This window comes from Carettochelys insculpta, chromosome 17 (genome assembly GCF_033958435.1).
Source record: "Carettochelys insculpta isolate YL-2023 chromosome 17, ASM3395843v1, whole genome shotgun sequence".
Lineage (NCBI taxonomy): Eukaryota > Metazoa > Chordata > Testudines > Carettochelyidae > Carettochelys > Carettochelys insculpta.
Genome location: NC_134153.1, coordinates 32,104,784 through 32,126,398, shown reverse-complemented (window position 1 = coordinate 32,126,398; position 21,615 = coordinate 32,104,784). Strand labels below are relative to the sequence as shown.

Genomic DNA, 21,615 nt, shown 5'->3' with positions numbered 1-21,615 from the left:
TTTGCTTCAAAACCACTTTGAAGAAGAAATGTAACGAACGCTCAGCTGGGACAGTTCTCGTGATCTGCTACAAGTCCCTAGGGTACAATGTGGATATGGACAGAGACTTCTCTAATAATTGTGATGAAATAAATACCAGGAATTGTGTGACTGGGGAGACATTAATGTTCCAGATGGAGTTTGGAGACCCACTGGGCAGCCTGGATGTGCAAGCTGAAGAACTTCTTCACCAAATAGTCACTGAATCAACAAGCAGTGATGTTGTTCTACACTTTGGATTAGCGAGCAGTGAGGGCCACACAGATGAACAGGCTGTAGAGGACAGTCTTGGTTTGAGTGCTCCTGAGATAATTCAGTTTAAACAGAATGGAAGGCTCAACAACTCTGCGACTAGGGCTCTTGATTTCGAAAGAGCTAACTTAAAAATTTAATAGTCGTAATAATGGAAGTGGACCGGACTGAAGAACCCAAGGGTCAGAATGTGGCGGAAGCATGGAATTACTTTAACTCAAAGTTGCACAGCCTGTCTGAAGCCTCCATCCCAAGACAAGGGGCACAATTTGCAGGGAGGGTTGCAGATCAAAATGGATGAACAAGTGTCTCAAAAGGGTGATGAGAAGCAGACAGGCTGGATCAGCAAGGAAAACTACATCTTGGAGGTTGGACAGCGCTGGGATAATGTGAGAACTAGACCCCCCCAAAGGAAAGTAACATCAACAGTAAAAGGTTCTAGAGCCATTTAAATAAAAGAAATAAAACAAGGGAAAGAAGTGGGAACACTAAGCACTGAGGATGGGGCAGAGACGAAAGACAATCTAGGTATGGCCCGAGACCTGAACTAGTATTTTGCCTCAGTTTGCAGTAAGTGTAATGAGAATACAGAAGTAGATATCACCACATCCATGACGCAAGCCAAATTCCAACAGTTAAAGGGAACCACATGTGGTGGAGGGGCAGTGGGGGGAAGGAGGATCTGGGGTGCCAGGGGCAGGCTGTGGCTGGGACACTTACCTATGTGACTCCTGCCCAGCAGGCCCTGAGACGGATTCTCTGCCTGCTGCAGCCCCAGACCACTTGAAGCTGCTCCCTGCTCTACGTGGTGCTCGGCTCCAGATGCCAAGGGAGGGGAAGGCTTTGCCGCTGCCCCTGCCCCCCAGCAAAAATCTCTCAGCTCCTATTGGCCAGAAACCATAAAGCGGCCCAGGGGAGCTGAGATTTTTGCCAGGGACGGGAGGAGCGCACAAAGCCTCCCTTTCCCTCCCAGCATCTGGAGCAGAGCTGCTCAGGCCGCAAGCTGGATCAGGCCCATGGGCTGTATCTTGCTCACCCTGGACTAGATGATCACAATGATCCCCTCTAGTCTCAAAGTCTGAGCTGGCCCTGTCTCATGCCTCCAGCCCATGGCAGCACTGGTCAGCGCTGTTCTGGCCCAGCACAGCTCTGCTGGTGAGTCCGGATGTGGCAGCTTGAGTTGACAGAGAGCTCTGAGCAGGGCTGGTAAACATACCTCAGCCTAAGTTATGCTCCAGCTCCAACAGCAGTAGCACTGGGGCAGAAGAACCACTGAGAACTGGTGCCAATACAGACAGTGACTAGTGCAGGGGCTGCACCAAAGTAGCTGCCTAGGTGAATGGACAGCTCCAGGAGGAGCGTGGAGAAGCCTCTTCTGGGCTTCTCCTTGGCAAGGCCGATGGACGGGTTTGACTGAAATGGTACTTGGGACCTGTTTGAGCCCAAGTTAATGCATGTGACTCAGCAGGGCAGTGGATGTTAATCCAGACACTTGGGGCTGAGTGTGGACCAGACATTTATGGTGCGTCGAGTGGAATTTACTGGCCTCTTAGTCAGCAGTGAGCTATCCCGTGTTAGAGCAAACCCCCAAATCTGGTGTCCCTAAACTAGCGTTCCACCAGATTCCGCCCCCGACCCCAGCCAGCCCCAGAGCTTGGCGAGAGGAGCCAGCACACTCAATACAGGCCTGAATGGTACCAAACAGGACACCTGCTTGCAATTCAGGAGACAGGAGAAGGCCTGGTGCCACCACGCCCTGCTCTGGGCTCCCTGGGCAGAGACAGTGACTCGGCCTGAAGGTGAGAGTGACGTGCACATGCTGGCCAGGTGTGTTCTGTGCTGGAAGCCTGCTGAAAAGAGGGTGTCTGCAGGATCTGCCCTTCCAGATGCTGAGACCCTCTTTCTCCTATCCGCCGTCCAGGTCCTATTCATTCAGTACGTGCACAAAGGATGCTGGGAAGACGCCTTTCCTGTGGGGCTGCCCTTCAACCCAGCCGCTCTGTGAAGAGAGAGGCCAGCAGAGGCTTAGGCTGCTGGGGCAGCCAGTGGAAAGGAACTACCGATTACATTCCTAAAGCAGCACCAGCAGTGCCCAGCCATCCCAATCTCCACATGGCCCAACACCCCTGAGAACAAGGCCAGGCCCTGGGTTGGTAACCAGATCCCCAGCCACTCAGCCAGCTTGCGTTACTCTGTTCCTTCCAAGATCACTGCAGGCAGCATAGCAGTGTGAGTGGGTCTCAAATCTAGACGCTTGGAGTCCCAGCTAGTGCCCAATCCATGGCCATTGCCCAGCACCTTCACCAGAGTCACTGGAGAAGGGAACCAGTGAAGCACTAGCCTAACGGGTCCCACCTCCAAAGCCGGGGACATGTCCAGCAGAGTGGCTTGGCTGGGGAGCTCTGTTAGCCCGGACAGGGAGTTGTCGAGGAAAAAAACCCTTCAAAGCCAGGCAGCAACCTGGAAATGCAGACCTGGAATTCATATGTGAGTCTCACCCCATCACAATGGGTCTGAGTAGGAACTGAATTAGCTTGGATGCAACACTCCCATCTCAGCACCCCAGCTACTGGTTCCTTTTTTCTTTCATGTCATGTATCTGAATTGCAGCTCAGAAAAGCTGATGCCCCAATAAATTGTTAGCCTTCAGGTGCCACTGGACTCCTTGTTGATTTTGCTGATTCAGACTGTGAAAGAAAACAACTTAGCATTCATGCAAACTGCATGGGCCAGAAGGGCTGCTCTCTTCTGCTGTTATTTAAGAAAATGGTGACATTTGGACTGCTTGCCTTGGCAAACAGCCAGCCCCATGGCAGATTTCTAGATGCTCAGTAGAACTGAGACACGGACGAGTTTCCAGGACCCCAGTGTTGCATTTCGAGTTTCCAGCTTGCTTGCACCACCTTGGACAAGGTTCTGTAGTAGAGCAGCAGGTGGACAGAAGGGCATCAGGGCAAGCAGCAGAGGAGAAGGCAGAGCAAGTTACTCTTTGAGCTTAGGACACAGCTCCAGAAAGCAGCAAGGCAGGAGTGGTTGTTCAGCTCTAACCGGAGACCCCAGGCAGAGCTGGGGCCAGAGAGGAAGGCAGCTTGGCAGAGGGCCTGGGACCTGTAACCTCTTTGAGCATAGATCAAGGAGATCCCCCCCGTGCCCTGAGACTTGCGGTATTGTAACCGCAACGTGGGCAGGTACCTACCCACCAGTTGCAGTCCTCCTCATCGGCCACAACGAGGACCTCTCCCGCGCGGAAGGTCAGCTCATCCTCGCGGTCAGCCTGGCAGTTGTACAGGGCTTGGACCCGGCGGAAGCACGGCTCCCTCTACAAAGCAGAAGGGGAGAATGCTCTGGATCCCATTGTCCTGGGTCGCCTGCACCAGGCCCTTCGGCGGGCACAGATACATGTGGCCTGAGTCTTGGGGGAGCACTTTGGGCCCAAAGCTCCTGTGCATCCAGGGAAGGACAGAATCCCCTCCAGCCACATGGCTGGGGAACAACCACCGGCACGAACTCGCTGCACAGGGCACGGGGAAAGGGGAGCACATGCTGTGGGGCTGGGGGAGCTCCCTAGGGGCCAGTGTGGGCCAGACAACAGGGTCCAGAGGTGGGAGGCCTCACGGTGTGGTTCTGGCCATTCTCTGTCTCCAGTGTTCTTCAAGACAGGCACCAGCTTTCTAGCTTCTGAAAACCAGACCCTCTGTCCCGCCTCTTCCCCAAGGCCCCACCTCATCCCAAGCCACTGCCCATTTCACCTCCCACCTTAGAGCCCTCCCCCACTGAGCGCTGCTCTGCTCGTCCCGCTCGCTTGATCTCATGCACCTCTTTCCCCCACAGCTGGGCTCCCTTGGCTGGGATCGATTTGTGCCTGTCACGGAGCCAGCTGCCTGCCTTTGAGATGCCAGAGGAGGCAGCCCCCGCTGGGCAGCGGCTTGCATGGGTTGCCAGCCCAGCTAGGATTGCCAGATGTCTGGTTTTGTGTGGAGTTCTCCCAGAGGGTGGGGGAAATCTGGGGGCAAGGTTGGTGCCAGTCATGGTACCAGGGGAGAGGAATGCAGAGGTTCGAGCCTCCACCCAGCCTCCCTGAAGACAAAAAGCCTGATCTTTAGTGGGCAGTCTGCACCATGTGCTGAACAACAAGTGGAGCCACTGAATGATTGAGATGCTAAAGGAACACTCAGATGATAACATCATTTTGGAGAAACTAAATAAATCCTCTCTTTTGGATGTTAGGGAGATTTCCAAACCTGACCCATTCTTTTTAGGTAACAAATCTCAGGAATTATCCCAGATTGAGATGTCATTCGAGGAGGTTTAGGAACAAACTGATAAACTTAACAGCGACAAGTTGCTGGGACCAGATAGCATTCGCCCAAGAGTTCTGAAAGAACACAAATGAGAAATTGTGGAACTATTAACTGTAGCGTGTAACCTATCCTTTAAATCGTCTTCTGTACCTAATGACTGGAGGATAGCTAATATGATGCCAATCTTTAAAAAGAGCTCTAGAGGTGATCCTGGCAATTACAGACCAATAAGTCTAACATCAGTACCAGACGATTTAGTTGAAACTACAGTAAAAAACAGAACTGTCAAACACGTAGATGAACATAATCTGTTGAGGAACAGTCAACATGTTTTCTGTAAAGGGAAATCATCCCTTACTAGAGTTCTTTGAGGTGGTAAATAAACATGTGGACAAGGGGGATCCAGTGGAGATAATGTATTTAGATTTCTGGAAAGCCTGTGACAAGGTCAGTCACCAAAAGCTCTTAAGCAAGGAAAGCTCCATGGCCTAAGAGACAAGGTCCTCTGATGGACTGGTAACCAGTTAAGGCAGGAAACAAGGGGTAAAATAAATGGTCTGCTTTCAGAATGGAGAGAAGCAACTAGTGGTGTCCCCACCAAGGGTCTGTACTGGGACCAACCCTATTCAACATATTTATAAATGATCTGAAGAAAGGCGTAAAGAGTGAGGTGGCAAAATTTGCCAATGATATTGAATCGCTCAAGATAGTTAAGTCGGAAGCAGACTGTGAAGAGCTTGAGAAGGATCTCACAAAACTAGAGGACTGGGCAATAAAATGGCAGATGAATTTTAATGTTGACAGATGTAAGGAATGTGCCAGCAAGAGCTCAATACTGCTGAAGGAGTTGGGGAGTGTGTCCTGCAGAGATCATTTGCATGAAAATACAAAGGTGTGCATATGTGATACCTTACAAACAAAGCCTGATGGGAGCAGGCAAGGCAAGGAGATTTTGTCTATTGTAAACAACATGTTGTTGTAAAGTCACAACTTACCCTGTCACGCAGTGTAAGAATTGTGGAGTCTCAACAATGCTTGAAGTTTTGTGGGGGTGTAAAGGGCAGTCATCATTAGGTGTAAGATATGGATTGCAGAGGGCTCCCCCCCTCAAAGCACTGTGAGAGTGAAAAGGTGAGAAGTATAGTGGCTGAGCCAGCTGTCTGCAAGCTTTTTGACTACACAGATGTAAGATTAGTTTGGCTAGTTCTCCCTGCACTGTTCAAAGGCAGAACTAAAGATGCTTCTGTAGTTATTCTGTGAGAATCTGCCTTGGTGTATACTGAGATGCTGTGGCTAGGCCCAAAGCTGAATGCCACTATGAGCTGAAATCACTAAGAGCTGGAATCACAGGGTTTTGCCTACAGCAAAAACTCACAAGACAGCAGCAGGTGACTGGCATACGGCTGGTAGAAGGAGCAGCGGGTGGCCGGCAGGCACTACCGGCAGAGGGCCAGTAGGAGAAGCAGCGGGCGGTCGGCAGTTGTGACTGGTGGAGAGCCAGGAGGAGGAGTAGCAGGGGGCTGGCAGGCGCACCTGGTGGTCGGCCAGTAAGAGAAGCAGCTGGTGGCCAGCAGGAGCAACCGGCATGCAACTGGTGGGGCAGCTGGCAGGGAGCAAGTGGAAAGCCAGACCAGCACAAAGGTGGCATTGCCTCAGGTTCAGTGAGGGAATGCATCACCGTGATGTGTCAGGGCCTGCTCGGACTGGACCGAGTAGTAAGTGGGGCATTTGAAAGCAGGGTATGAGGAAAGTCTGGGTGTGTGGATTGGCTGGTTACAGTATTGGACAGGTGAGCCTGAGAGGTAAAGGACACTGCTTGAGACATTTGAGCTGGGACAGTTACTTCAGGGTTGGTTATGAACTCCAGGTGTGGGATTTTCCCAAGCTTATGCCAATTGACTTTTCTGCCTCTTTCATTAAAAGTTTCTTTTCTACGCTCAGACTCTGTGCTGGCGACTGGGGAAGCGCTGCCTCTCCGAGGCGCCCAGGGGTGTGTGAATTTCCCAGGCTACTGGGTGGGGGTTCGAGCCAGTTCTGTGTGAGAAGGATGAAAAGGACTCGCTGGATGTTGAATCCGGCCTTGGTTGCTGCTGACGCTTTCCGGCAGAACGGTTACATAAATATAAAGTAATGCACATTTGGAAAAAAATAATCCCAACTACACATACAAAAAGATGGGGTTAATTTAGCTGTTACTAGTTAAGAGAGATCTTGAAGTCATTGTGGATAGTTCTTTGAAAACATCTGCTCAATGTGCAGCAGCAGTCAAAAAAGCAAACAATGTTAAGAATAATTAAGAACAGGAAAGAGAATAAGACAGAGAATATCTTATTGCCTCTGTAGAAATCCATGGTACAGGCACATCTTGAATACTACACACAGATGTGGTCACCTTATCTCAGAAAGATATCTTGGAATTTGCAAAGTTCAGAAAAGGGCAAAATAAAAAATGATGAGGGGTTTGGAACGGGTACTATATGAGGAGAGATTAACAAGACTGCGAGTTTTCATCTTAGAAAAAAGGAGCAATAGAACAGAGGCCTATAAATTAATGACAGGTGTGGAGAAAGTAAATAAGGAAAAGTTATTGGCTTATTCCCATAACACAAGACCTAGGGGTCACCAAATGAAATGAATGTGTATCAGGTTTAAAACGAACAAAGGGAAGGTTTTCTTCACGCAGCACACGGTCGGCCTGTGGCACTCCTGGCCAGAGGATGTTGAGAAGAGCAGGACTTTAACAGGGTTCACAAAAGAACTGGATAAATTCATGGAGGTTCAGCCCATCAGTGGCCAAGAGCCAGGAGAGGTAGGAATGGGGTCCTTAGTCTGTTTGTCAGTGGCTGGAAGTGGGTAACAGGGGAGAGATGACTTTGATGACTGCCTGTTCTATTCATTCTCTCTGGGACAGCCAGCATTGGCCTCTGTTGGCAGACAGGACACTGGGCTGGATGGACTTTGTTCTGACGAAGTCTGGCTGTTCTCCTGTTATGTGTAGCTCCCCTGTATCTGCTCAGGCTGAGGCACTAGCCTGTTCCCAGGGATGCATGCTCACCCGCTTTGCATGCTCTCATGGGGAGGGAGAAGGCAAGATACTGAGGACCCCAGTCCCTCCCTTTGGGAATTAGGCTCTGTGGAACAGCTGGGGACTCAGGCTGGTCCTCTGCTCCCCCAGGGCTCTGCCAATGCCTAGGCAGAACGAGGGCTCCATGGCTGCCAATTAGCTCCTGCCATTTCCACAAGGTGCTTTGCTGCCCTCTGCTCCAGCCCTGTCCGTGGGTGCCTGGGGGCAGTGCAGGAGCTGGAAGGGGCACATGTTTGTCAGAGTTACAGCCAAATATGGAGAGAGAAGGCAGTGAGGAAGCAAGACCCGAGCAAAACATCCGAGACCAAACCAGAGGACCTACCAGGCTGTTCCTCTGTGGGAGAGGGGGCAGCTCTTGTGAGGGCCACAGCAGCCCAGGGCTCCTTCCTTTGCTGGGGCAGGTGTCACCAGGCATGTCCACAGTCTCCAGGGCAGCTAGGACACCAGCAGAACAGTCACCCACTCCCTCTCCTCACCGGAGGCCAGCACCACCCAGAGGGCCTCTCCACAGAGCACCCAGCACCTTTTGGTGCCAGCCAGGCCCCTGAGGAGTGAGACAGAACAGCTGGGCTGGGGTGAGAGGCAGTGGAGGTGGCAGGAGGTCTGGGGACAAGGGTAGGGTGGCAGTGGGCAGCTGGGCTAGGCAGGCAGTGCCCCAGAACGAAGGCGCATGGGCACAGAGCTGGGCAGGCCGCAGGGAGTTTCTAGTACCCATGCAGGGCTCAGGTCCTTACCAGACTGGGTCGTGTCCTTGGTGGCAGAGCATCTGGTGCCCTGGTGGGATCCGGTGCTGAGGGAAGCAGCAGAGAGGGGTTGGTCACACAGACAAGGTGAGGCTGGGGAGGATGCAGAATGGGGCCCAGGTGCCCTGCCCCACGAGGCGGTATCAATGGGCAGCAGACATGGGGTGAGCTCCAGAGCTCTGGGACATTCCCCGTGGGACACTGCCCGGGGCAGAGCTGGGGTGGGGCATGGCACGAGCCAGACATGGGCTTGGCCCATGGCTTTTCTCCAGAGGCAGGGACAGCCCCTCTGGGAGCTCCACAGTACCGGCAGGCCCTGCGGCACCAGAGCCCCTGCCCCACTCTGGCCCCCTGCCCTGGGGCCCCCAAAGCCCCTGCCCCCCTCTGTCCCCCTGCCCTGGGGCTCCCAGAGCCCCTCCTGCCCTCCAGGTAATCCAGCCCCATGCATCCCCCCCCACCCCTCTGCTCACAAAATACCACTCCACAGAGCTCCCTTGGCCCCTCTGCCCAGGTCACCCCTCCCTGCAGAACTTCCTTGTCCTCTGCCCACAACGTCCCACCCCACAGGGCCCCCAGCCCTCTGCCCATGTAACTGCTCCACAGAGCCCCACCCCTGGACTGGAGGGAGGCCCAGGGAGCATTCCCTTGTTATCCCCAGGGCCCGGCCTGGCTTGGGGCTGGTAGCTGAGTGACGCGAGGAGCCCACCTCTCCCAGGCTGCTGAGCCCAGCCGTGGGGGTTACCTGTGGCTCCGGGGAGGGGCTCCTGCTACTGCATGGCCTTTGGGAGGCAGGAAGGGGCCGGCAGCTGGGTGGGAAAAGGGAAGCGCCTGAGCAACGCAGGAGACAGGGTTGGGCCGCCTGCGGCGGGGCTTCACCTCAGCAGCTGTCCATCGCGGCCAGGCAACGTGCACAGCCAAGCCACACGCCGCTGTGCCCCACCTCCACCTCTGCCCAGGTCCTGCCCTAGCCTGCCCGCTGCAGGGCAGTGATGCCAGCCTGGGCAACCAGGGAGTCCCAGCTGCAGACCGTGTGCTCAGGTCACATGCAGCTCAGGGCTCGCTACCTTGTGGCCGCAGACCCACAGAGCCCTGGCTGGGAGGCCCAGGACGGCTGCACCACTCAGTCTGCTGCCTGCCGGGGACCCTTCTGGCCCTTCGGCGGGTGTCTCCCGGGGTTTGATTGGAAGGGCTTGATCCTGCATCCCCAGGGAGCTGGGCTGACAGGAACAGCGGCTACTTCAGCTGGGGCTGAACCCAGACAGAGCAAGGGCCTCAGCGCCACAAGCTGCCTCCCCACAGAGCTGCTGCCAGCTGGCCAGTCCCTCACCTGGAGCCAGGCTGCTCTGGCTGGCCTGCACAGGGCTGAGCGGCACCCAGGCCAAAGGCTCCGAGGCAGTTCGCTTGTGCCTGATGTTCAGAGGTGGCAGCAGGGTCTTCCTGGCTCGAGGGCCCACAGCGCTGGTGGGGGGAGCAGGTGGTGGCACGCTGGGAGCTACACAAAATCAACAGCAGGCCTGGCCATGAGTGGGGCGAGGGAGAGGGGCACATGAAGGCTGCAGGCTACTGCCAGCTGCCAGGGCTGCAGTGGCTGCATGGACAGTGCCAGCGGGATGCTGAGTTACACCCCAGAGCTGCTGACCTGAGGGGGTGACAGTGAACTGCAGAGGGAGGTTCTAATGCCACCGCCAGCGCCTGCCCCACCCCCAGACACAAAGAGAACTGGTGACATTTCCTCACAGGGGTTTGCTGTGGGGTAGACTGGCCCAGGCCTGGCTGCTGTGATAGCACTCGCTGTAGGGCTCGGCCCCATGGTGATTAGCCCTGGGACGTGGGGCAGGGGCTGCAGGGAGGGGTGGTGTCAGCGGGGCCAACAGGAGAATTAGCTGCCAGGTTTGCTTAGGGCAGGGAGGAAGGGCACCTCTAGTGCTTGAAATCGGCCCAGACAGACTCCCCTGCTCTGGCCTGGCCCTCCCCCAGCCAAGCCCATCGCTGCAGCAGGGACTGCCCGAAGGACGCCTCACCTCGGAGTGCACTGCGTGGTGGAAGGGGCCGCGCATGCGGAGCAGAGCCAGCGGCTGCTTGCGCAGCAGGGGCGCGGGAAAGTGTGTGTGGTGAGACGCAGGTGTCATGCTGGTTCCCGGGGGGTACTGGAACTGCACCCTTTGACAGGCCCACTACATTTCCCCAGGGCTGGGAGGCAGTGCCCAAAGGCTGGCAGCAGCTCTGCAGGCAGAGGGGGCGCTCCCTCAGGGGACCCAGCTGGAAAGAAAAGACAAACACTTTATTTACGTGGAGCTGTGAACTGGGGTAGACTTTGGGTCACTGCAAACCTGTGTCGTGCCAGTGGCCGGACAAGGTCCATGCCCCAGTTACTTACTGCACCAGTCACCAGCCTGGCTGCAGCAAACCCCGTCCCAGCCCAATTTCAGCACCTGCTCTGAAGGCAGAACACAGATAGCTAAGAGAACGGTGGGGCTGTAGTTTTGCCCATCTGCACGGAAGCATTCACTACAGTTTCACCTGATAACTGTGCAGGGAAATGAGGCAGTGTCAGAGACAGATGCACTAAGGAGCTGCACATGGCTAATGGCTCAACACTGGGCAGAGTGCTTAGCCAGGTCTATGCTTGGTCCATCCTAGCCACTGTATGTGTGGGACAGAACCTCCGCCTGCAGCTGGGAAGAGTTATCGTGGGCTGGGATCGCACCTGCTCGTCCAGATCGTCGTCGCTCTCATACACGTCTTCCTGCCCCAGCCGCCACTCATACTCCACGTGGACATGCATGTTGAACTGGTTGTTTTGAGCCTGCAGCAGCTGGAACACACAGACTCAAGTGCTGGTCAAACTCTCGCCTGTACCCACCTACCCTGTCTGCATCCAGGCTGCCAGGGGAGTGGGCAGCCCTGGGTAGCAGAGAGAGCCTGGGAGGAGGACACATCCCCGTCTAGAGGCAGGGTGCCCAGCCTGCCCCATCCCCTCGTTCCAGAGCCCTGCACTGGAACTCTGATGTGTGCCCCTGGGCCACCCAAGAGCAAGACTTCCAAGTGGTTTCCAGGCATTGGGCTCCTGCCATTGGCCATCAGGGGATCAGCCCCCAGCTGTCACCACAGAGGCTTTCAGACTGGCCGAGCCAGACCACATCCCATCCACACAGACCCAGTTTGGCTAACTGGGAGAAGAACCACCACTTGCCCCAAGTTTGCACAGCACCGATGAGTGTCCAAATGGGCTGGGTCCTCTCTCCATGGGGGCTGCGCAAATCCAGGGCTTTGTAAGCAAGGGCAGACCAGGCATTTGCCTGAGGCCACTTTCAATCCTGCTCTGCCTCCCACAGGGGTGCCAGAAGAGCCCTAGCAACTCAGCAGGGTCTTGCTTCCGGGCCCCAGCAGGCAGACAGGACCAGCAGAAGCAGCACACACTGCTGGCAACACGCCTAGGCCCTCCTGGCTGAGCCAGTGGGAGAGGCACCCTCCCTCTCTCCCCAAGCCATAAGCTCAGGACGCCCTACTAAGCAGGCCAGGCGCAGGCTGGACTCCAGACCCAGAAGAGAGAATTCTGGAAGTCATCACACAGAGCCCAGGGCACCCTGGGCGAGAAGCACAGGTGTCTGCAGGCACTACATAAATATGAGCAATAGAGCAGAGCGCTACGGGCCTCCACTAAGCAAGCAAGAGGCAGACCTCTGACGGGAGGTACCTGCCCAGCATGCGCTAGAGCTACGCTGGGGGCAGTGCAGGGTGAGCTCAGGAAGCATTGGATAGAGGCAGTGCATGGGGCTGCTGCCTTACCCTTCTAATGCGAGGCAATGCCTACTGTGTGGCGCTCACCCCCAACAGTGGAGACAGTGAGGTGCCGTTTCTTACCAGCTCTTCACACACGGAGTGCCCCATGCGCCTGGCAACATCAAAGGCCGTCTCTCCGGCTTCATTGGCTGTGGGGAGAGAGCTGCTGTCATGAGTCTTGTGAGTGCAAAGGCAGTTCTTGCTGGAAAGCTACTCTGGATGGGGTTGGCCTGGAGTTGCACAGGAACTCCCATCTCCTCTTGCTCTGAGTGAGCGAGTTGTTTGGCTGCTTCCATGTGGGATGCAGAATTCCAGAGCTTCTGGCGCTCACACAGGGGAGCTTAACTTTGGGCTAACAAGCCTTGGAATGTGGCCGTCCCTCAGGCCACGGCTCAGGTGTAGCCCCTGGCTGGCCCTGGCAGGTTTTGCTGTGCACATGAACATAGATATGTTTGGCCAGGGAGAACCCCCAAAGAGCCATGGGGCTGCTGGTGCAGGAGGCAGCTTGAAAGGTCAACGTGCGACTCCACTGGAGAGTGCATGATGAAGACACAGACACTCACCAGTTCTCATGAGTTTACTGCCACCTGAACTGTAAAGCGGAATTCTTTATAAATCTCAAAGGCCAACCCCAGGCACATCGTTCGTGCCCTCATGCACAGCTGTTAGCTCTTCGGCTGGGGCTCAGACACAGCTGGCACGTGCCCATACACCACCCCTGCGCTGCGCCATGGCTGCTCTCTGGGTCTCTAGCTGTTCTGCAGGCGGGAGCCCTCCAAGGCACGAGCTGTGCCTCACTCGTGCAGACCCAGCTGCGGGACCCTGGCTGAAGACCGTGCCTGCTCGCTCAGCATCCTGGCAGGAGCACACCGGTGTCACCGTGGGCAACTCTGGGAGAAAGGAGAGGGATGGCCACACACCTGCTCCTCCCTGAGTGACGGCTCGTGCTGTGCAGCGCACATGCTTGGGTGTCCGAACGGTTACGTCTGAGGACTTTAGGGTTATGTATAAGATGGGTCTTGACTTGCACTTAACCCCGACAGTAACAGGAGTTTTGTTTTGAGATTCTTTGCATCTGCCTCACAGGCACTAACGACACCGGCGCATGCTCAGAGTGCGCCAGAGCACCCAAACAGCACAATACATGTAACCCTGTCCGCCTTCACGCAGCCTGGCACGGTCACTCCTGTCCCAAGGTCACGGTGGTCTCTGTCACCTCCTCTGTCTATGTATCTCCTGCAGGAAGCCAGATTCCTCCCACCCCGCGACTCATGAAGGATCAGCACCTGACTTCTCTAACCAGAGCAAAGCCCTGATCCCTGTAATGCCCTAAGTACTGCAGACCCTGACAGAGGCCCCTGTGCCACTCCTGACACACACTGCCCTGTGGACCTGCAATGCGGCACACTGGGAGTAGAAAAGCCTCTTAGTTCTGCACGTGTCCCCTATTGCATTTGCCTAGTTCCCAGTGCAAAGGGCTCCCATGCTGTCCTCCTGAGACGTGCAGGGCGGGCACAGAGAGCAGACACGGGCCCTGCAACAGACCGCACAAGCAAGGCCCCAGCCCCTTCTTTCCTGTGTGAAGCCCAGAGCCCAGGCAGTCACTTACTGATGGCAATGTTGGCTTTGGCTCTCACCAAGAGCTTGAGGCACTCGGATTTGTTGTGGAGGCAGCAGTAGTGAAGTGGTGTGTTCCCCTTCTCCGTCTGCACCACGACATTCCCACTGGGGCACAGGACAGTCTGTGTCAGTATGCTCAAGACAGAGCAGTTCTCATGGGCAGCAATAACGGCATGACTTTCTACCCCAAACCTCCTCCCTCGCTCAGGGGAGCACAGAGCAGAACCAGCGCTGCCCCGCGTGCCTGCTAGCCACGATATGTGAAGGCAGGGCTGCCAAATGTCCCGCAGACCGCGTGTCTCTTGCATGCTGGGCAGCTCTGCCACGCCTGCAGACAATTCATTCAGCTGGAACGTCGCATGTCTGACTGAGCTGCGGGCAGCAGCTGCAGTTCATCGAGGCCGTGAGAGGCTGTTGTGGCTTCAGGCAGGAAGGGACACTATGTTGTGGGGCAGGGGGGAGGCACATGTTGGCTGGAAGGGACCGAGCAGGGCAGGGCCTGAAAAGGGACAGGGGAAGCTGTCGCATCCCAAGCTGCCAGCTGTTGCCTCCCATGGTAAGTCACATGCTGTTCAGCAAAATAATTAGGACAGTGTGCAAATTCTTGAAAATATCAAATCTTCTCAGCGAATGCATCCCACATGGAATTTCCCCAACCATGGCAGCTGTGAGCATGTTGTCCAGCAAGGGGCAGTGCTGGGTGGCTGGTACCATATCTGTTCTAGTGAAGCACCAGCCAGACTCAACACAGCCCTGTGCAGGTCACACAGCAGCACGCCTGTGAAGAGCCATTGTAGAGTTTTGTATGGCGTGACCATTCAGTCTGATCAACTTAAAGCTCTCCCAAGAGGAAGGAGAGTTCAGTAAGGATAGGAACCCAGGAGAGCTAAATTCAATTCCCAGCTCCAACGGGCATCTTGTGTCCCTGCTCGCAGATCCCTTTTCCCCTCTCTGCCCCTTTAACACTGTTTCCACCCCAATCAATGGCACACCAGGCTTGAATGCAGCAGGAATAAAGATGTGCTGCCTTCTCCTCAGACTCCCCCAGAAAAGCAAGAGCCAACCCTGAGGAAGCCCACCTTTGAGCTGGCCTGGCCAGCTTAATCTTTAATGGAATATGGAGCCTGTGGGCATCAGTCAGGGTAGGTGTGCCCGTTGCAATCTGCTCCGTGGCAAGGTGGGAGAAGGGGCCTGGGACATAATACGATGGATCCCCCCCTGCTTTATGGAAAACAGGTTATGAATGTCAATGTGCATAGCTCAGACAGGCTTTGGAGACAATGCCTCTGGGAACCTATCATTTTCAATGGCCTGATCTGCTAGATCTACAAATCCTATTTTTGTGCACGTCTCATTTTGTAGTTGAAGTTACGAGTACTATCTACATATTCATTTTGTTTATTACATATGAGTATTGTCCTCCCCCCATCACACGGACCATCCAGGGGGACATGTCCTAGGTGGAGAATCTCCATTCCCACTAGCACTCATTTCTCCCCTCTGAGGCGAAACCAGAGAAGGACCATAGTTGTGATTTCCCCTCTAAAATGAAAGTTGGCTTCTCCAAGTAAAAACAGAGGCATTTCTACAGGGAAATGCCCTGGTATTGCCCCTGCTGGTACTTCAGGGGCTATTCAGAGGGACTTAGTGTCCAAAGTTACCCAGCACCTCCTACTAGCACTATCTTGGCCTGAGCAGACAGCCCTATCTCTGCTACAGTCAGCTTACCTGTTCTGCACCAGAAAATCAACAATGTGCAGGGAGGTTCGGTCTGCTAACAACACTGCCAAGTGGAGAACAGTTTCCCCGGATTCCTGTGAACAGGATACAAACAGCAAGTGACCAGATGTGCCTGAGTTTCTCGGGGTCTCCATGTAAAGCGAATATGTTCTACAGAACATCTATATGTTTTACAGAAGAGAAGACTTAGAGGTGATTTAATAGCAGCCTTCAACTTCCTGAAGGGGAGCTCTATAGAGGAGGGTGAGAAACTGTTCTCAGTGGTGTCAGATGGCAGAACAAGGAGTAATGGTCTGAAGTTGAAGAAGGAGAGGTGTAGGTTAGATATTAGGAAAAAATACCTCACCAGGTAGGTGGTGAAGCATTGGAATGCGTTGCCTAGAGAGGTGGTGGATTCTCCATCCCTTGAGGTTTTTAAGTCCCAGCTTGACAGAGTCCTGGCTGGGATGACTTAGTGAGGGTTGATTCTGCTCGAAGCAGGGGGCTGGACTAGATGACCTCCTGAGGTCCCTTCCAGCCCTGGGATTCTGTGGTTCCCCTCCTTAACTTCCAGGACTTGAAGAACAACAACCATGGATCATGGATGGGATCTGTCCAGCCCCATAGCGTGTCTCTGACTAAGGCCACTACCAACTGCTTCCCAGGAAGGTGCAAGAAACACCAGAGAGGACAAGTTTGGAATGACCCAGCCCTAGAGGGCATGTTTTCCTGGCATCCATCAGTTATAGGCTTGCCTGTGCCCTGAAGCCAGGGAGGAGAGCCTGTGAAACTCTATGCCTTGCAGGAGCACAATATTCCTCCTCTGTACATCATTGTGATGTTGCCTATAGAGCAGGCTGTGGGAGGCCCTGCGGAAAAGGCTAGGGTCTGTTGAAACCCATTGCTTCACCTAAATACCTATATTGTTAGTGCGTATGGAATTGTGAGAATGTGTTGTATGGTTGTCACTAAAATATGCTCCAAGTTTGAGAGGCACCTGGATATTAGCTCTCCAGAGACAATGACACAGGAGGTAACCCAATGATACAGCTAAGAGCAACTTTGACGCGATCATGGTGGATTATGTAACCTTGGGAAGGAAGCTCAAGGAATACAGTGCTCAAGTGGTGGTCTCGTCTATCCTCCCTGAGGGAGGAAGGGGGCCTGGTAGGGATCGTCGAATCGCAGAGGTGAACGCATGGTTGCTTAGGTGGTGTAGCAGGGAAGGATTTGGTGTCCTTGACCATGGGATTCTCTCACATGAACAGGGATTGCTGGGAAGAGATGGGATCCACCTCACAAAGAGAGGGAAGAGCATCTTTGTGGGCAGGCTTGCAAACCTAGTGAGGAGGCTTTAAACTAGGTTAGTCGGGGGAAGGTGACACAAGACCTGAGGTAAGTGGGGAAGGAGGAGGGGACAATCAAGCAGGTTTCCTGGGTGAAGAGGAGAAAGTGGGCCAATCGGCCCCTTCTCTAAGATGCTTGTACACAAATGCCAGAAGCCTGGGGAACAAACAGGAAGAATTGGAGGCCCTGGCACAGTCACACAAGTAGGAAGTGGTTGGAATAATGGACACTTGGTGGGACGATTCCCATAACTGGAGCACGGACATGGAAGGTTATAAACTGGACAGGAAGGACAGACGGGAGAAAAGGAGGAGGAGTTGCGATCCGTGTGAGGGGCCAGTACGACTGCTCAAAGCTCCAGTATGAGCAAGGAGGAAATCCAGTTGAGTGTCTCTGGGTTAAGCTTAGGGGTGGAAGTAACAGAGGTGATGTTGTAGTTGGTGTCTATTATAGACCACCACATCACGGAGATGAGGTAGATGAGGATTTCTTCAGGCAGCTAAGTGAAGCTTCCAAGTCACAGGCCCTGGTTCTCTTGGGAGACTTTAACCATTCAGACATTTGTTGGGAGACCAATACAGCAGCACACAGACAATCCAGGAAGTTTTTGCAGAAGGTTGGGAATAACTTCTTGGTACAAGTGCTGAAGGAACCGACCAGGGGCCATGTGCAACTTGATCTGCTGTTCACAAACAGGGAAGAACTAGTAGGAGAAATAGAAGTGGGAGGAAACCTGGACTGCAGCGACCATGAGATTGTAGATTTTAAGATCCAGACAAAAGGAAGAAAGGTGAGCAGTAACATACGGACCCTCGATTTCAGAAGAGTAGATTTCAACTCCCTGAGAGAAAGGATGAGCAGGATCCCTTGGGAAATGAAGATGAAGGGGAAAAGAGTTCAAGAGAACTGGCAGTATTTTAAAGAAGTCTTACTGAAGGCACAGGAACAAACCATCCCGCTGTATAGTAAGAAAGGCAAACATGGTAGACAACCAGCTTTGCTTAATGGGGAAATCCTTAGTCAGCTTAAACTCAAAAAGGATGCATACAAGAAATGGAAACGTGGACAGTTGACTAAGGAGGAGTACAAACATATGGCTGGACAATGCTGGGGAGTTATTGGGAAAGTGAAAGCACAATTGGAACTGCAGCTGGCAAGGGATGTGAAGAGTAATAAGAAGGGTTTCTACAGGCATGTTACCAATAAACAGGTTATCAGAGAAGGTGTGGGGCCATTACTGGATGAGGGAGGTAACCTAGTGACAGACTATATAGGAAAAACTGAAGTACTCAATGCTTTTTTGGTCTCAGTCTTCACAGACAAAGTCAACTTCCACGGGATGGTCCTAGACAATGCAGTATGGGAAGGTGGAGGGCAGCCATCTGTAGGGAAAGAACAAGTCCTGAGCTATCTAGAAAAACTAGATAGTGGAAAAGCTGTCTAGAAAAACAAGGGTCTGGATTTAATGCACCCGAGGGTACTGAGGGAATTGGCAGAGGTCATTGCTGAACCTTTGGCCATTATCTTTGAAGACTTTTGGAGAGCAGGGAAGATACCGGATGACTGGAAAAAGGCAAATATAGTGCTCATCTTTAAAAAACGAAAGAAGGACAAACCAGGGAAGTATAGACCGGTCAGTCTTACCTCAATCGCTGGGAAAATAATGGAGGGAATCCTCAAGGAATCTATTTTGGAGCACTTGGAAGGAGGGGAAAGTGATCAAAAGTAGCCAGTATGGATTCATCAGGGGCAAGTCCTGCCTGACCCATCTGATTAGCTTCTATGACGAGGTAATAGGCTCTGTGGACGTGGGGAAGTCAGTGGATGTGATATACCTTGAATTCAGCAAAGCTTTTGATACAGTCTCCCACAACATTCTTGTCCATAAGTTAAGGAAATATGGATTGGATCCTTGAACTATAAGATGGATAGAAAGCTGTCATGATGGTCGGGCCCAACGGGTAGTGGTCAATGGCTCAATATATGGATGGCGGTCTGTTTCAAGCGGAGTGCTGCAAGGCTTGGTTCTGGGGCTGGTCTTATTCAACATCTTTATTAATGACCTGGATGAGGGACTGGATGGCACCCTCTGCAAGGTTGCGGATGACACAAAACTAGGGGCAGAGGTAGATATGTTGGAGGGTAGAGAGAGAATCCAGAGTGACCTGGATAAATTGGAGGACTGCGCCAAAAGAAATCTGATGCGGTTCAACAAGGAGAAGGGTAGAGTCCTGCACCTGAGGTGGAAGAATCCCAAGCAGTGTTATAGGCTGGTGACCGACCGGCTCAGCAGCAGTACGATGGAAAGGGAGCTAGGGGTTATGGTAGATGAAAGGCTGGATATGAGTAAACAGCGTGCCCTTGTAGCTGAGAAGGCTAACGGCATACTAGGGTGCGTTAGGAGGAGCATTTCGAGCAGATCTAGAGAAGTGGTTATTCCCCTCTATTCAGCACTGGTGAGGCCACATCTTGAATATTGTGTCCAGTTTTGGGCCTCCCAGTATAAAAAGGATGTGGATTTGCTGGAGTAGGTTCAGCAGAAGGCAACAAAAATGATTAAGGATCTGGAGCACAAGACCTATGAGGAGAGGCTGAGGGATTTGGGCTTGTTTAGTTTACAGAAGAGAAGACTTAGAGGTGATTTAATAGCAGCCTTCAACTTCCAGAAGGGGAGCTCTACAGAGGAGGGTGAGAAACTGTTCTCGGTGGTGTCAGATGGAAGAACAAGGAATAATGGCCTGAAGTTGAAAAGAGAAAGGTGTAGGTTAGATATTAGGAAAAGTACTTCACCAGGAGGGTGGTGAAGCACTGGAATGCGTTGCCAAGAGAGGTGGTGGATTCTCCATCCCTTGAGGTTTTAAGTCCTGGCTTGACAAGGTCCTGCCTGGGATGACTTTGTGGGGGTTGATCCTGCTTGAAGCCGGGGGCTGGACTAGATGACCTCCTGAGGTCCCTTCCAGCCTTGTGATTCTGTGATTCTGGGTGCTGAACAGACATCACCAGCCTTTGTCCATCACAGGAGTTACAGTTCAATGACTCACTCACAGGAGACACACAAGGGTATTCCTCACCTTAGGACTCAGCGAGGTCCACCAGACATGTCTAGTCTTGTGGTCTCCAAGCACATGGATTAGGGGTATAAAATAGAACACCAGGGCCACATGCTTGGCCTGTTCTTTGACCACAAGATTTCAGAGGGACTGATCTGAATTGGAATTCATTTACAAATATGGCACATTTAACCTAGTCTGAATCGAGATCTCAAGCATTTTATGCATTGTAAGGTCATTTTCACCACCTTTGGTGTTTGCAGGAATGGGACACATCCTACTTAATTTGCTTCATTAACTGGTCCTGCTAGTGACAGGTAACCCTTTTTTTATTTCCTCCTCCTCTTCAAGAGACAAACCCTGGGTTCTGTTTTTCTTCTCTGTTTTTCATCTGAAGACGTGGGTCTTACCCACGAAACCTCATGACCTAATACATTTGTTAGTCTCTAAGGTGCCACATGACTGCTTGTTTACACTGACTAGGCTCACCCTCATAAGCTTCACTTGCCAACAATTCATCACTCACAGAAAGCTATTCTTTCTTCCTCAAATTAGGGTTTTAACCTGACCTTCAAATTTAATTTGAAGAGAAACATTTTCCTGAGCAATGAGTTTTTTCTGGGCGTTATCTCATGCCATATTTACTCCTGAGATATCAGACATTTCTGCACATGAACTGCTTTTCTGATCAAATAGCTACCTTCCACAGACAAATGTGGACAGTTCCTCCTTTGTCAAGTAAACGCCCTCACTAGACAAAGGCGCTCGATCATTTCTTTCCTTTGACTGGTTTATGATATTAACTTGATTGCACAGCGCTTTAAGAGCATGCCACTTTAAAAGATCACACGAGATTGTATTGTGCTCCCGCAGTTACGGTGTCATCAAATCCCTGTCACTTATGGCAGATTTTAGATATGTCCAGTTTCACAAAACACTCAGATAAAGGTACTGCAGTGACGCTCACCTGTCATATAATCTTCCTCCCTGACAAGACTTACTTCAACCAAAGTAACATCTTTGCCATACACCTTACCCCATTAGCTTCTGCACTACTAATACTCTGCATTGTTGTTCCCATGCTTAACTTGAATCTGAGTTTGAGTCAAGCCCTTTAGGGACAACCACCACAGAGCTTGCCCACAGGGCAGCAGCGATGGGGTTGGCTCGCTTTGCCTGTTGGGTGTACTGAGATTAGCTCTTACCAGGTTTTCTGATTTATTTTTCATATTTGGATACTAGGTTTTGATGTATCTGGATGTACCACATTGAGGACATACCACTTGTCTTCCCTTACAAAAAGGGATGGGGAATCTTTTTACCTCCCAGGTTAATTAACATTTCAGATTTTCCCCAAGTACATGCTCAGAGACAATTCACAGTAACTAAAATGTATTAAAATGAAAAGAGAAAGTGTATCAGTTAAAAGATTAGTGTGCATACAGTTCTGAGTACAGTTCTGAGATCGGATCCTTAGGGGAGACAGTGAGCTGCAAAAAGTTCTTGGAATTAGTCCATTGATTCAGTCCGCAGTTAGCTGGGACTTGAGATCTGTCTTACAATTTAAGCTTCCCCTGACTGGATAAAGCACCAAGCTGATCTGAGAGACAGACCAGGACCCAGGGGGGTTTATACAGTTCTGGGCCCTATCTTGGCAGCTTGGATTTCTTACCAGA

At 52.5% G+C, this 21,615-nt stretch overlaps 1 protein-coding gene across 1 annotated transcript in view; it reads right to left on the bottom strand.

Moving 5' to 3' along the window:
• Positions 1–2,215: 2,215 nt before the first annotated feature.
• The window catches only part of LOC142022029 (arf-GAP with SH3 domain, ANK repeat and PH domain-containing protein 2-like), a 62,544-nt gene continuing 43,144 nt past the window's right edge, over positions 2,216–21,615 (bottom strand). Inside the window, 13 exon segments of the mRNA XM_075011440.1 lie at positions 2,216–2,290; positions 2,596–2,651; positions 2,654–2,693; positions 3,488–3,610; positions 8,000–8,112; positions 8,412–8,467; positions 9,163–9,226; positions 9,748–9,912; positions 10,442–10,679; positions 11,128–11,235; positions 12,285–12,352; positions 13,813–13,928; positions 15,552–15,637. Coding sequence (XP_074867541.1) covers positions 2,216–2,290; positions 2,596–2,651; positions 2,654–2,693; positions 3,488–3,610; positions 8,000–8,112; positions 8,412–8,467; positions 9,163–9,226; positions 9,748–9,912; positions 10,442–10,679; positions 11,128–11,235; positions 12,285–12,352; positions 13,813–13,928; positions 15,552–15,637 — 1,308 coding nt within the window.